Source organism: Tachypleus tridentatus, chromosome 13, assembly GCF_004210375.1.
Source record: "Tachypleus tridentatus isolate NWPU-2018 chromosome 13, ASM421037v1, whole genome shotgun sequence".
Taxonomy (NCBI): domain Eukaryota; kingdom Metazoa; phylum Arthropoda; class Merostomata; order Xiphosura; family Limulidae; genus Tachypleus; species Tachypleus tridentatus.
The window spans coordinates 48,933,676-48,950,269 of record NC_134837.1 but is presented as its reverse complement, the minus strand read 5'-3'; the positions used below and the strand labels follow the sequence as shown (position 1 = coordinate 48,950,269).

Here is a 16,594-nt window from a genome sequence, read left to right as displayed (position 1 = left end):
GTGTTTGTTGAAACAGTTGGTTGAAAATTATATTTCATAAGAAATAAATGTATTTTCCATTTTTATGTGGAGGAATGGTAGGAAATTAAAGAGATAAGATATAATATATATATCTTTAGGCTTTTAAACAATGATGTGGTTATTTTAGCAGAGTATTGTTTTAAGTAATTGGAACGTATTAAATTAAGGACGAGATCAAAAAGAAAAATGTGAAGCATTATCTGCATTATTGTTTGTACAAGTTAACACTAAAGAAACGTTAAAGTAAATGGTTTGTCCTAGTAATTTGTTATTTAGTTTTATTTAAAAAAAAGAAAGAAAGACCGGAACTGTTAAACAAACTATTGCTCAAGGTAAAATTTCGTATTACATCCTTATGCTCATAAATCCGCCCACACGGACATATATCCACCTCCCACATAGACGTTGTTCCGTCTCTCTCTCTGTCCTGAAGTGATACACTAAATAGTTCAACTGGCAATGCAGCACTTCGTATTAAGACATCACATTTCAAACCCTGCCCAGGATCTGGAAATTGTAAATATTTACAATTCCATACATTTTGTATATATATATATATATATATGTATATATATACACAAGCAAATGTTTCAGCTAGTACAGCCTTTATTCAAATCAAACTTTAGAGTTTTCTTTACCTTATGGTTTTATAAAATCTCCCATTAAAGTTATTGTTTCATATTGATTAGACTATGGCCAGTTTTTCACTCCCGATCTGAGCAAAAAATCTCTCACTAGCTTAACTAGGTAAATAGTATAAAGCAGTGGGCAATGGCTGTTTTATGGGTGTATTAATGAACTAATAATTTATTACTTTATCAATTTTAGGGTTTGATACCTGTGGCGGGTACAGCCGAGATAACTCATTTTGCAATAAAAACAATAACGACAACAACAAAAAACTTTGTGAAATTGTGTGCGTGTTTTCTTATAGCAAAGCCACATCGGGCTATCTGCTAAGCCCACCGAGGGGAATCGAACCCCTCATTTTAGCGTTGTAAATCCGTAGACTTACCGCTGTACTAGCGGGAGGCGAAATTGTTTAAAAAGAATAAACAAAAGAGGGTGCGAAGTGTAAACGAGAAACCCACTGCTCAGAAAATAAAGGTTTTTTGGGTTGACTGGGTAATGAAAAACCTTTATTGTAACTGTACGACACATTATTTATAATAAAGTTGTTGTTTTTTCATTACCCCGTCAAGTCGTCTCAAAACAATACTGTCTGTCATTTGTTGTAATTCTATGTAATAACTTCGCAGAGTGTGGATGGGTCTTCGGCATGAAAATCTTTTGTGCCCATGGGAAGATACATACTAATTTTCAGTTTATATGAGCGTTTTTTACCTCTACCCAAACCCCTTTGGATGAATCTTCACCACATTTTGTATGTAGGTTCATTAAGTTCATGAGGTGATATATACAAATTTTGCATTTTGTGGGTTTTATGGGCGTTTTTGCGTTTTCACTACTACCTCATCCCCTGTTGATGAATCTTCCTCAAATTTGCATGAAGGCTTGTTGTGTCCGCACAGAGAAACTTGCAAGTTCGCGATTTCACATGTTTGTGTTTTGCAGTTTCAATGGGCGTTTTTTACAATAACATATAAGGGAAGCAACTTCCCAGGTCCTAAGATAACCTTTCATTAGTTATAAATTTACATAACTTCCGTACAGGAATGGGTAGCTCAGCTAGTGTACGATATATTTGTTTAATAGATTTGTTTATTTCAGCGCGAAGCTGCATAGAGGACTATCTGTGCACAGTTGTGATTAATGTTTGGTACACTGGAGTGAAGGCGGGTGGTCAAGATCACACTCCGTCAACTTATGGGCTACTCATGTTTGGATGGATAGTGGGAATTGACTGTTACTCTTATGGTGCATCCATGGTTCTAAAGTGTGGAAAATGTTTTCATGTCAAGGGGACGCGAGCAATAAAATCTTCTCAGATTCACAGTCCAGGAATGCTAACCAACAGACCAATGGTTCCCAACTGAGAACCAACTAGTCCTGATCCCAAAATTTCACGGACCGTTTCGTAAAATATTAATTTTTCTAAGTACTTTTAAGGCATGATGTAAAACAATATACTTGGATAGATGTGTTTTAAGGCACATTTTATTTTAATCGTCTGGAGGACCACACACACACACACACACACAGTCCAGCAGTTTTGAGCCATTGCACTAGACTAGGTCCGATCCATAAAATTAGTAAAAGTGTGCGTCACTAACCAAGATATGATTTTGTAAAACTGCATAGCTTTAATGGCTTCTAAGTATTCGTATCTTTTGGATTGAGAATTGCTAATTGGTTAACGTACCGCGCTATGGATAAGGGGTCATTCGTTAGATTCCTGTTTCTGCTAGAGACAAAGATAAAAAAAATGGCGCTCTCGACTCTAGCGTTGTGTGATTGATTGATAGTTTGGAATTAAGCACAAAGTCACAAAATGGGCTAGCTGTGCTTTGTCCACCACGTATATCGAAACCCGGTTTCTAGCGGTGTGAGTCCGCAGACATACCCCTCTGATACTTTGAGGCAGCATCATGTTTATTATAAGAATGACGGTTAAATCCCTTTATACAGTTAGAGCGGCCCAAAAGGTGGCGGTGGGTGACTTTTACAAACCAACATTTGTGAAGGCTAGAGCTAATAATTCTCGAGTAGCGTTGGATTAAATCCGAAAAGAGACGATAAAAGAGAACTTAGTTTCGTGCTAAAAAAAGAAAAAAGATAAAGAAATGTGGAATATTTCAACATGTTTCCGGACACATCGATTCACCATCACGACGATTTCCACAATTTCCGTCAGTCTACTCTAGGCATCTCTCTTTTTAATCTCTTTCCCAGTGCGAAATTGGTCGAGATTAGTAAAAATACGAACAATGTCTGAGCACACTAAAACATTAAAGCCTGGATAAAATTTTTTCTTTTTTTTTTAGTCTCGGGTGACATAACACAAAACATTTGGTACAGAAGCTTGAAGATAGCTGTAACGAGTTAGTAGCTAGTTCACGCGTGAAGTTTGTGTCTACATTACAATCATTAGTTTATCTAAATAACAGCAAAAAAAGTTTAAAGCTCGTGTTATACATATTTCTATAACGCGGGTCCTGCAAACATGTTCACCATTTCAGCCGTGATGTGACTGTCAATCTAAGTATTCGATGGCAAAAGAGTATGCCCATATTAGTATTCACGAGAAAGTAATTTATTTGTTTGTTTCATCTCATAGGTCGTAAACAATCGTTAAATAATTTCTATTTTCTGTGATGACCATGATGGTCATGGTGCTCGACTCGCAATATGAGGGTCGTGAGTTCGAATCGCCGTCCCACCAAACATGCTTGCCCTTTCAGCCATGAAGACGTTATCATGTGACGGTCAATCTAACAATTTGGTGCTAAAAGAGTAGCCTAAGTGTTGACGGTGGGTGGTGATGACTAGTTGCCTTTCCGTTAGTCTTTCACTGCTAAATTAGGGTAGATATCCGTGAAATTAAAAATAAACCAAATAAACGTTCTAACGATGATAATGTAAAGTTCTTTCCCTTGAAGAAACATTAGAAAAGTTATCTTTTTTTTTCTCTTTCAACTATTTCCTTTGGGGCCCGGCATGGCCAAGTGGGTTAAGGCGTGTGACTCGTAATATAAGGGTCGCGTTCGCCCCGTCGCACCAAACATGCTCGCCTTTTCAGCCAAGGGGGCGTTATAATGTGATGGTCAATCCCACTATTTGTTGGTACAAGAGTAGCCCAAGAGTTGGCGGTGGGTGGTGATGACTAACTGCCTTCCCTCTAGTCTTACACTGCTAAATTAAGGACGGCTAGCGCAGATAGCCCTCGAGTAGCTTTGTGCGAAATTCCAAAAAACAAACAAAAAACAAACTATTTCCTTCTGTAAAATCCAACGGTCTTCATTCAAGCAGGAAATTGAACGTGAGTCACGTGACATGCCACTATTAAATATGCAACGTTTGTAACGCAAGTCACGTGACATACCACTATTAATATGTTTTCTGTGCCTGTCAGACTTTATTTTATAAACATATGCTGTTAAATAATCGTGTTTACAGTTTTTGTGTGACACGTGGAGCAATCTATTACTGACTACCATAACGTAACACAATATTGCTATTAAAATTGTGCAATATTTCTTCTCGCTACTCGAAGAAACTTTATTATAAAAACCAAAACTACCACAGTCGTGATAATCAAAGAACTAATCCCACTACCCACAGAAAGTAGAAGAAAAGTACGATCAAATATTATTAATTACTTACCACTAACGTTATAACAGTGATTGTAAAATTTATGAAAACTAGCATATCAACAACACACACACTGGTAAAAAAAAATTTATTTAGTTTATCACGCAACTAACCAACAGCTTAAACGTAATAAATAAGTTTGTTTGTTTGTTTAGAATTAAGCAAAAAGCTACACATTAGGCTATCTGTGCTCTGGCCACTACAGGTATCCAAATCCTGTTTTTAGTGTTGTAAGTCCGCAGACACACCACAGTGCCACTAGGGGGTAACAAATAAGTTAGATGTATCGTTTTCAGAAAAGAAAATCAGTTCTCTCAAAGTTTAAGCTACCAACACCCCTCAACTTACACAAGTAAACTGTTCCAGCTGGTAATAATTCTAGAAAACAAAAAAAAAAAAAAATAATGCGTGACAGAGGGAAATTTTGGGTACAAGCAAGCCTGTATTTGATATATAAGAATTATTTGTAATGCTATTGGTGTTGTTCTAAAACACTTTGATGACGGGTCAATTAAAAACACAACATCAAGAGGTTTGTAATAATTGCATGCTATAGTGTAACAGATATTTCAAACACCGCTGAATTATCGATACCTGAGAATGTTTATAAACAAAAGTCACTTTCAATTTGAAAATCGCACCGTTTATTTTCCAACCTGCTAAAGTGCATAAATCGGGGTGAGTCTCATATACTATTTCATTATCTCTTAAATAGTTATTAATTTAACTTTAACTACATGTACAAATGTTGTTAAAACAGCACTTTTCTCTTTGAATTCTGTAGTGAAGAAATTTTCCTAAACAGTGAGTGAATGTCAAGGTAACGTTTAACATTAGGGTGGGGGAAACAGCAAGGCGCGATACGCCTTATAGCACTTGCACCCGTTTCGACGATATACCCGCCAAGGGTTACTGCCTGCATCACAGAAACTTCCAAAGGTAATACACAGCCAATTTTTAACGGAAAATCTAATAATTTTGTCACCAGACACCGATGTTCCAATTCTGTTCAGACTGTTTGGAAGTGAATGAATGATATTTAGAACAAAAATATTAATACAAATAACATTTACAAACAAACACATATTACAGCCGAACACATGGGGCAGGACTCGTGTAACTTACTGTCAACATTTCATCTAATTGCATTACGTGAAGACAAGCTGTTTCAAAGGAAGGGGAAATTAGATAACATTGGATATATTCGAAATGTAAAACAGTTTAAAAATCAATGAGAAATGGGAAGTTATTGTGAATTAACAGATGAGACGAACAACCTTTGAACATAATGTTTTTGTCAAACGTATCAACTAAGGATTACTGTAACAGCTTTATCAGTCAAACTTAGTCAAAAAATGACCTCTTGAGAACAACAAGATATTTATCGCTTGCAGTCTTGTAAAAGTAACGTTGAGCAACATATAATGAAAGGAAACTGCCAATGTTGTTATACCTTGGGGCAAATCATTGTTGGATGCATTCCATAGAGAAACAAGATCGAACGAACATGATTGTAGGACAACAGAAACAAGTTTAGAACCTGTACTACTGACACATAAACACACTAAAAAAATAGATAACACAATGTATAACCTGTGAAAGTGGAAGAAATGTGAAGGAAATGAAAACGCTTATGAACACTTTCAAATTGACGGTTTTATTTCTTTCGAAGTTCGATGTTAAACACTTTAGTTTTGTACATATTTGATTATTATAATAATTAATAACGCACTAATAAATTCCAGCATGTTAATTATTAGGCTATGCCTGGTTTCCTTACAAAAACTCTAATAACAACAAGAGGCGTAGATCCTGGGGGGGGTGGGGATGCATCCACCTTCATTTTAGGTGAGGGGTATGGTGCATAGAATCATCCCTCCTACAGTTTGGTCTGTTGAATTGTTTTATTGCATCACAGGCCGACAAATTGTGTGTTTGTTCTTGTGATTCTCGTGTTCTTACCAATCGAATTACATAATTAGGCCTAGATGTAGGCTTTTTCAGTAGCCGAAATGTACATCTTTAATATAGGCGAGCTTCTAAGCTTTTCGATCCAAGCGATAGTTCGTAAGTATCAGTCAGTAGGCCTAAGTATAGATGCAAGACTTGCAAGCACTATCACAGAATCTACCTACGTCTTGTACGTAGTGTAAGATTAAGCAAAATTTTCATCACAACAGATTGAACAGAGCATGAAATTCGAAAATATTACTCCCAAGCGTAAACTTCTGTGATCTAGATCTGGCAGGCCATTTGTATCTTGTAGCTGCATCAATCTTATGTGTATATTGTGCGGGTTTTCCTACGCCATTTGTTCTTATGCATGTTTAGCCGGTTTTATTGTCGAACGCCTTACTCTCCTTAGCTGCCGAAGCCACTGACCATAGTGTACGTTTAGTGTACAGTTAACGACAGGTTCGGGCCGCTCGGATTCAGACGCGCCCTACATCACCCCCCTCCGCTCCCTTTAGTCTGAGCCTCGATTTTACAAGATTCATCAGACCTGTGTTTCTGGCCCTCATTAATCCATGAAATTTTAGATTATCACCGCCCTCTAATAAAGTGCTGGTGCTTTATGGTAAAAGAACAATATATTCTCTCATCATAGGTAGTAAAATTATTGTATTTTCTTGTATAATTAGAACACAAAAGGAGAGATTTCAACGGCCTAAAGCCTCTACTCGAATTGTATTGATAGTTTTTGTTTAGGTGTTTTTATTTAATAGACGTGCTTATGGACATTATATCACAACGTGTTTGCCTTTTGATGAGCTTCAACAGGAATATAATATATTTGTGATTGTTTAAGTATTTTTCGAAAAACTGGAAATTACCTGTGTTGTAACTAGCACACATTATTGTCCCAGCGATGCCCAGGAGGTCAGTCGGCTCGGTAATCACTGTGAGGTTTGCGCGTTCGACTTAAATACATTGCACAGTTCAGTCCTACTTCCATTCTGTTCTATCTTCGTTCGTTGTGCGTTAGAGTTTTTCAATAAAGACTGTATTTTAGTCTGTTGAGTCATCTGGGAAACAGATTCCAATTATGACAAGCAAGCGTCTGAAACTTTCCGATATTAGACAGTTCTACAAGCCAGTTACTAGTACTACAAGTGACAATGCAGATGCAGATAATCCAACAACCTCAAGCAAAGGAATAGAAACTTGCCATATAGAGGAAATATGTTCATCAGAGGACGAGTCTGAAAATGCTTGTGCAGCTATTGCACATCATGAACCACCAGATAGTTGTAAAACAAGTTTGTGCAGTAATGAAAAATCTGACACTCCACAAATACAGTGTGGAAAGCCATATCATCCAGACGCACAACTAATACCACGACAGAAAGCAAAATCTCAAAATATTAACTTCCAGGGCAAGTGGTTGGATGAGTTCTCATGGCTGCACTTCGACAATCAGACTCAAAAAGTCATATGCTTTCATTGTGCCAAGGCGGAAAATAGAGGCCTTTTTACAGGGATATTGGAGAGGCCAGTGGAGTATACCTTCATATCCAACGGTTTTTGCAACTGGAAAAAGGCAAAACAGAAATTCAACGAACACCAATCCCCCTCTCAACACAGATTCGCTATATCTTCAAAAGGTTCACTTGATGTAACTCCAGTGACTGTCCAGCTACATGATGGAAAAAAGAAGCAGCAGGAAGAATACAAAAGAAGTCTAGTCAAAATATTCAGAAGTTTACGTTTCTTACCGCGTCAAGGTTTAGCATTACGTGGACATACTGATACGAAGGGGAACTACCAGCAGTTAATGAAGCTTCTGGAAGAGGAAGATCCTGAGTTGACGGCCTACTTGTCAAAGAAAACCACATTCACATCACCCGAGGCTCAGAATAAAATAATGGAGATGTTCAGCCATCAAATACTGAGGAACATAGCACACGATGTGCAGCAAAGTAAAATCTTTGCATTAATGGTTGATGGCACTCAAGATATTACAGGTGCCGAACAGGAAGCAATATGTGTATGATACGTCCTTGATGTCCATGAGACATTTCTTGGTTTGTACAGTGTTTCCAATACAACTGGTGAAACAATATCCTCGACTGTAGTTGATGTACTGATCAGACTCAATTTACCACTGTCAGGTTTAAGAGCACAAACTTATGATGGAGTCGCTAACATGAGTGGTGCGTACAGTGGATGCCAGGTTAAAAAAAAAAAAAGCAACCGTCAGCTTTGTTTTTTCACTGCGGAGCACACAAGGCTAATTTAATAATGCAACATGCAGTTGAAGCTTGTGAATGTGTTCGAGATTCCATCCAGTGGGTACATGAACTTGGTGTCTTGCTTCAGAGGTCAGGCAAATATAAGACAATCTTTGAAAATATTGTATCGTCAGGCAGCCACAATGGTCCAATTAAATACATCCGCTCACTGTGTCCAACACGTTGGTGGTGCCGCCTATCTGCAATTACATGTGCTAATGATCACTATAGTGACATTGTTGATTCTTTGTCTGAATTAGCAAATGAAAAATCAGATGTAGCAATGGAAGCACGAGGTCTGCTGGACAGATTTGACAAAGAAAAGACAGTTTTAGGATTGTTGATGCTCAGCATCCATTAGCTGCATTAGAGGAACTAAACCGTGCATTCCAAACAAAATCAGCGACAGTATCTGGCATGACTGAAGCATCTGCAATGACAGTTGAGCAGCTGCGGGTATTACAAACAGAGGAAAATTACAACAAGATATTTGATGAAGCTGAGAAAAAGGTAACTTCCCTAGATCTGGTGCCTATTGAACTACCACGCATTCGCAGACCCCCAAGAAGGATCACAGGTGATGGCTAAGAACACCATTCTGCAACAGCTAGAGATTACTACAGAAGCCAATATTTTGAATTTGTGGACACAGTCATAGAACATCTGGCCGCTAGATTCAATGCAGACAACAATGACTTGAGGCATATATGGCACTTGAGAACATGATCACATCTGGCAAGATGCATGAAACAAGCCAGCAGATGTTTAGTGAAGTGTTTCTTCTCATGACAATTTTACTTGTATGTCCAGTATCCAGCTGGGAATGTGAATGCAGCTTGTCTGCATTAAGACGGTTGAAGACGTGGTTAAGGTCAACTATGTCTCAGTGCCGCCTCAACCATGTGGCAATTTGTCACACTCACAAAGATGAGGTCGACAAGATAAATATAGAAGAGCTTATGAAAGCATTCATAAACAGATCATCACAAAGAAGGTCTACGTTTGGGAACATGTAGACTAGAGGACTAAATGAATCTTACTTCAATGATAAGTATGAATAATTATGTGCTACACTGTATTGATGTGTGATTTTCAAGAGTTTGCAAAGACATTTTAATTATTTTTATCAAACAACATGAACAGTTGTTCAGTAGATATAAACTTATCAAGGGTAATTACTAATTTTATTAATATTTGAAAACGTAATTCTTGCAACGAAAGTTATTAGTAACCTTGTCAAGTATAAAGGCCATCTTTTATACTGTGCAGTGTGCAGGAATAAATTCATGTGGCAGTTAATTTGTGACACATTTGTCTTTATTCTATTAACATTTTGAAAACTGTTCACAACACCTCATTTATACAATCCTACATGGAAACCTTGAAGTATCGTGGCAACAAGATTACTCTGTGACTGCATGTTTACAGCTTTCAGGTTCACGTAATCAGAGATTACCAATTTGAAAATTGAACAGTCTACATAAGTGGTTGCAAAAATCATTCCCCCACAACGGGTGTAAAAAAACTACGTCCCTGATAACAACAACAAATCACAATTAATGGTTGCAAAAATCATCCCCCCACAACGGGTGTAAAAAATCTACGCCCCTGATAACAACAACAAATCACAATTAATGGTTGCAAAAATCATCCCCCCACAACGGGTGTAAAAAATCTACGCCCCTGATAACAACAACAAATCACAATTAATGGGATTGTTTAAACCACTGAAGCTGGGAAAACAACATGTCTTCGAGAGCTAACAAAATTAATTATGATCACTTTTGAACATAGTTTTCTTACACTTTCGAAGAAATCATACCTTTAAAATTTCGAATGAAAGGTGTGTGCAAATAGTTTTACATATCTATCTTCGTCTGTCACAAAAAAATAAAAAACACTCTGAAAAGTATTTTATATATCACTATGTCTTTTAAATCTTTTGAAGAGAAATTAGAAAGAACAGCCTCCTATGGAAACTCTGAGAATATATTAGCTAATTTGAAACAATAAGAAACATGGACGTAATTTAGCCTCTAGCTACCATTAATATCTTTTGGAATAATTTATAAGATCTTGTATTTCTTGTGTAGTGAAGATATTATCTTTCTTATGCCTTTATATTAATACTTCTGTACTCTCTTTGCTTAAAAACAAAATTAGAGTAAGTTTTCGTCTTACAGCGAACTGGTTATTATACACAAATGAACAGGAAAACAAGTATTAGTTGTAATTGTAACAGTGTTTCTGTCAACTGATAATTAAGTGTTAGATGTCATATGTTGCAGTTCTGGTTATATAAAGAAACCGGATTATTTGTCACACTTTTGTAGGGTTCGTTAGATTAAAAAGCTATACAGGTATGAGCACTTTAGTAAGGTTCATAAAATGTTAAAATTACAATATGTGCGTCAATACAAAATACAGATTTCCATGAAATCTATTGAGTTTTATTGTAAATAATACACGTTCAGCTAAGCTTGAATGAACACTGTATTATGAAATAGTTGGGCACACACACACACAAGGACGTTACCTGATAGTATCTTTGAACTTTTAACTACTAAGACATGTATTTTCAGGGCTGATGGCGGTAATATTCACAAATTATTCTAGAGTTGTTGTTTTAAAACGTAAATTTAAAGGGTTAAACATTCTGTGAGGTATAAAAATGTACACTTACTCCTGAAGTACATGATGAAGTGATCATTAATCATACGAGGTAGGTCTTCTATCACACTGCGCTGGATACTCTCAAGTTTGTTATTTGACAACTCCAACATCATCACATTAGGGATGCCCCTAAACACGTGGGCGGGGAGCGTCCTTAGGTGGTTTCGGTTGAGGTGAAGACTCATCAAGGAAGAAAGGCCATGGAAGGCGTTGGGTGCAATTTGCGATATCCTATTTTCCTTCAGGTCAAGTTCGTGTAACCTGGGTGTACCGATGAACACATAGTTATCCAGCTTTGTCAAGTGATTTTTATACAGATCTAAACGGCGGAGGCTTTTCAGACCGTTAAAAGTGTACGGTGTAATGTGTTGGATCCTGTTATTCCACAGTTCTAATTCCGTTAGGTTGGAGAGATGGAAGAAAAAATTATCGTCGATCCAGGATATGTTATTTCTGTCCAACACTAAAAATGTTAATCGTGGCAAGTCGAAGAGTGCTTCCGCCCTAAGTTCTTGAATAGGATTATCGCTGAGGACGAGACTAGTTATTCTCGGCAGGTGCGAAATAGCGTGCTTATGAAGATACCGTATTTCGTCATTTTCCAATGACAATCGACCAAGGTGTTCTAAATTGACAAAGGAATTAGAAAGAAGCTCTGGTATTGAACACTGTTTAATACTGATCTCCTCAAGTTGTGGTGTTCTTAAAAGAGCTTCTGTTGGAACGAAATTTAGAGAACCGGAGGAAAGCTGAGAAGTTATTGTCAGACTAGTCAATTTACTTTGCCGCGCGAATCCCTTCCAGACTTCATCATCTGGTTTCAAAGAATTGATGATAAAGCAAGACATCCAGGCTGCTTCGTCCACTCCATCTTTATCACAGTTACAGAACATCGACTGATTGGCTATTAACGTATTACATAGAACAACAGATGATGCATCTCCTTGACTCCAAACAGTCACTGACGTCACTCCGAACAACAGCCCAAGAAGTGAACTTATCATCATTGTTTCAGTTGAAGTAAAAATTCAATAAAAGTTCCTGAAAAATGACCAGAAATAATACTAATTAATAGATTTTCTCGTTGTGAATTTCTTTTGATTGCGAAACGAAATTATAATCAATAAACCTAATTCTTTTGTCTTATGACAAACATGACAACATAGGCGGTAAAACAGGAAGGTACTGGGGCATGTACCTCAATTTTGACCAAATAATGATGTGTATCTTTGATTGCCCTCACAAATTCAAGTGCATTTCATTGCCTATGTAAAATTAACAACGATTTCTCAACTGTTGTTCTCAGATCGTGTTTAAAAAAAAAAAAGTCTGACAAAACAAATGTTTGGTAAAACCTAACATACAATTTCTCTCACTCGGTGATATAAGTCATGTCAAATATTGAAATGTTAAAGAAATTACCTATAGGAAAATGAACGGAAAAATTGTCGTCTGGTATTAGCTATGACGTAATTTCTAATAAATTGCGAACAAACAGTAAATCAACGAAAGTGAAATGTTACGCGTGTATACAGAAAAATAATATTTAATGTTATAGTTTCAGAAACAATAAATAACATAAGTTAAAAAGTTTCGACTGATATTTCCTTCATCAAGTATTTACCACTGATGGAGAGAAGGAAAGTTAACTTCTTTATTTACCACTGATGGAGAGAAGGAAAGTTAACTTCTTTATTTACCACTGATGGAGAGAAGGAAAGTTCACTTCTTTATTTACCACTGATGGAGAGAAGGAAAGTTCACTTCTTTATTTACCACTGATGGAGAGAAGGAAAGTTCACTTTTTTATTTACCACTGATGGAGAGAAGGAAAGTTCACGTCTTTATTTACCACTGATGGAGAGAAGGAAAGTTCACTTCTTTATTTACCACTGATGGAGAGAAGGAAAGTTCACTTCTTTCCGAAAGAGCTCTGGTTATTAAGTATCGTTTCTGATGCTTTTATCTGTTGATCCTGTCTGCTTTGAAATACAACGGGTGTTATTTCACTGTATCAACAACCTTCATGGCTTTCCGAAAGAGCTCTGGTTATTAAGTATCGTTGCTGATGATTTTATTGAAATGATCCTAAGTGCTTTGAAATACAACTGTGTATTTTTGTATCAATTTCAACCATAACAATTGACAACTTTCAATCAACTATTGGTTACTAGAAAAAAAAAAAAAAGTGATTTTATGTCGGGGAGATTTTATTAAATGGTTACAACGAATTTTCGAATAAGATGTTATAGCTGAAAATTTATTATATGGGTTGAGAACCGAAATTTTAAAAATATGATTTGTACCTTATGCGCACGTAGGCTCAATGATCTGGTTGGAGACCTTCAAGATTCGGGTATATCCGTCCACGATTTTGAGCTACTGACGAAAGGTAAAGCAGGAAATGAATGTAACTTGCTCGCTCCGGAGACTTTGTCCAAGTCTTTGAACCGAATAACCTGAATAATTGCAACTTTTATAAATGCGTCCACAACTCTAAGCACAGAGAGATTTCAACAGCGTCGCTTCTCATACTCTTGAATCTTCGAGCTGTAGACCAACATGCTAACCACTATGCCACGTTCGGTATTTACGTCCACGCTTTTTATAACCAACGTTATATGCTATATACTTTACCTATACCTCAAAAGCGAGACTTTCTGACTCAAGTTACATACTACGAGTCTGAACATATAGCTCAAAACATATACCTGGAGTGTGATTTTACGTTAGAATACAATAGTAGGTATAAACTATGATATACAATAGTATAAGATTGCCTTTCAGTCATTCCACCAGGGAATTTAAGATTTGAGGTACAAGCTACGATAGTAGGCTAATGATAGAAGTACTTGTATTTATAACAAAACTACTATCTACTGTCTATCCTAATTTTGAACAACTGATTAGAAGAATGTGTGATGATCAGCAACATCCTACCATCCATAACACATATCAAGTAATTAACTCTTACTTTTATAATACATCAAGAGAGCAAATGTGGTATCGCACGATTTACAACCCGGCCCCCTAGTGTTATGAAGTTTAGGGTAAGAAAGCAGCCGACGTTTGGTTAGCCCTTAAGAAATTAGGACAACGTTTCTCATTCTTTTTAGTAACACGATCCTCTTAAATTTCAAGAGATTTACTGCGGTTCATTGCAGAAAATTGTAGAATTAGGGTGCATGTGACAATGTTGTTTCGTAGTTGCTATGCTGAGTTCATGTCTGGTGGCATGTATTGCTTGTTCCAAGCAGTGCTACCACGTCTGCTGGTTTAAAATAAATCAACTGATATTTATCTTTAGTCTTAATGTTTTTCAATAAGAAATTACTGTAATTTCAGTATTAAGTTCAGCATAAATTCTATGACAGTTTATTAAAATTGCCGTTATTTTATAGTTAATATTTTGTGAGGTATTAAGTAGAGTGCATTATATTTTTGCAAGATTTTAAAAAATATTGTCATTTAATCTTAAACCTTCTCGCGGTTCACCAATGGGTTGCGACTCACCGGTTGAGAAACACTGAATTAGGAGATTACAGTACAAAGTGGCTGAAGAATTATCGGAGAAATCGGTTGTCTTGCTTGTTTAGTCGCTATGAGGTTTAAGGTGCCCCCTGTGATTATGAGTGTTATAACCATAATTATGGAAATTAAATGTACAAGTGTGGACAGATGATGTGGTTTCAAGAACAATGAAAGAGACAGGCCTTTAGTAAAAGAAAGGGAAACAAATGATGTGAGAGCGACCAAATAAAGAGAGACATAGGAAGAAAACTACCAGTAAGAAACAAAGCCCAATTTTCTCTTATGTTATTAGTATAGTAGTAAACATAACTTTATTATGTTTAATTTTAGTACAAGCCATTTCCAGAGAGAAATCAATAAAACTTTAATAAAGTTTAAGGGATTATTTGATGTTTTTTTTTTGCTTTGAATTTCGCACAAAGCTACACGAGGGCTATCTGCTGTAGCCGTCCTTAATTTACCATTTAAGACCAGAGGGAAGGCAGCTAGTCATTACTAACCACCGCCAACGCTTGGGCTACTTTTTTACCAAAGAATAATGGGATTGACCGTACATTATAACGCCCCAACGGCTGAAAGGGCGAACATAATTGGTGTGACGGGGATTTGAACCCGCGACTCTCAGATTACGAGTCGAGTGCTTTAACCACTTGGCCATGCCGGGCCAAGCTTAAAGGAAAGCGAAGTGCGAAGATAGCATGGCCACAAAGTTGCTCATAAGGAGATGATGTGAAAAATCCGTTTATAATAGCCAGCTCCGATATTCAGAGCTCAACCGTAGGGCCAACTTGCGCGTCCTTACGAATTGAGAAATACATCGACGTAGTAAATTTTCATTTCACTATATATATATACGTATCAAGAATTTATGAGGTATGTTTTCAGAAAACACTCAACCTCTCGTAACTATATATATATATATATATATGTATCTCATAAGAAGTGTAACTAATCGTCACATTATAATGCTGAAAAAACAATTCCGGGTTTCGATCCTGCGACTAGATGATTGCGAGTAGCTACCTAACCACTATGATACCTCCAACTATAACGTTTCTCTTAGTATATACTATTATTGTTTTGTAGCCTCCTTGGTCACTGGTGTGTTATGTTTTTTCAATATAATAAGTAAGATAGTATATATCGTATGAATGGGAGATACGCAATATATAAAAACTATTTACTGATATACATCTCTAACAACAAAATAATATATCTTCAAAAGTGTTTGAGAGGTTGTAAACAAACAAATACAGCAAAGCAGAAAAAAAAAAAAATCACAAAAAACACAAATTTCCCAGTCTCACTGACTGACTGGTATTGATGAACTCTTCTAGCTGTGTAACAAACAGATTTACAATTGTTATAAGTACACAAAATAGAACAATAGCACAGAGACCACGTGCTAGTGCTAGCAACTTTCCACACTAAACATTACCAAAATGAAGAGTTATTTGACATACATCAAGTAATACATTAAACACAGATGTCATTTTAAAATACATACGTCCATTCACTGATTCTGTATGCTTAATAAGTGTGTTCAAACAGAACAGTCACAGAGGTGTGGTCTTCTCGGCCTACAGCACAGTGTGACACGATCTGGAAACTGTGAGTGGTGCAGGGTATGCTAACGTGGGGTAGGTCTCACTAGGTGCTTCACTGTCTAGGGTAAAAGACAAATTGCGCTCTTATTTAAGGAATTAACAATACGTACTACAAAATAAATCAAATTTACATCATCGAAGCGTTTAATACGTATCCTAATATTACTCCGCACACCTACACTGATGATTTACTTACAAGATATCAACACAAATGAACGAACTATGCATAAGATCACGCCACCTTGTATGCAGAAAGTG

The 16,594-nt window shown here is 36.7% G+C and overlaps 1 protein-coding gene across 8 annotated transcripts in view; it reads right to left on the bottom strand.

Moving 5' to 3' along the window:
• The window catches only part of LOC143240979 (uncharacterized), a 97,545-nt gene that overhangs the window by 36,841 nt on the left and 44,110 nt on the right, over nucleotides 1–16,594 (bottom strand). For 4 of the 8 annotated variants that reach the window (XR_013022119.1, XM_076484338.1, XM_076484333.1 and 1 more), the window contains exon 2: nucleotides 11,209–12,239. Coding sequence is in view for 7 of the 8 variants with exons in the window: in XM_076484338.1 (XP_076340453.1) it covers nucleotides 11,209–12,205 (997 nt within the window). In the remaining variant the exon portion in view is untranslated. Of the gene's footprint in view, nucleotides 1–120; nucleotides 529–11,208; nucleotides 12,240–16,236; nucleotides 16,396–16,594 lie in introns of those variants that run through there. The other 4 variants (XM_076484334.1, XM_076484335.1, XM_076484337.1 and 1 more) reach the window with 3 other exon arrangements.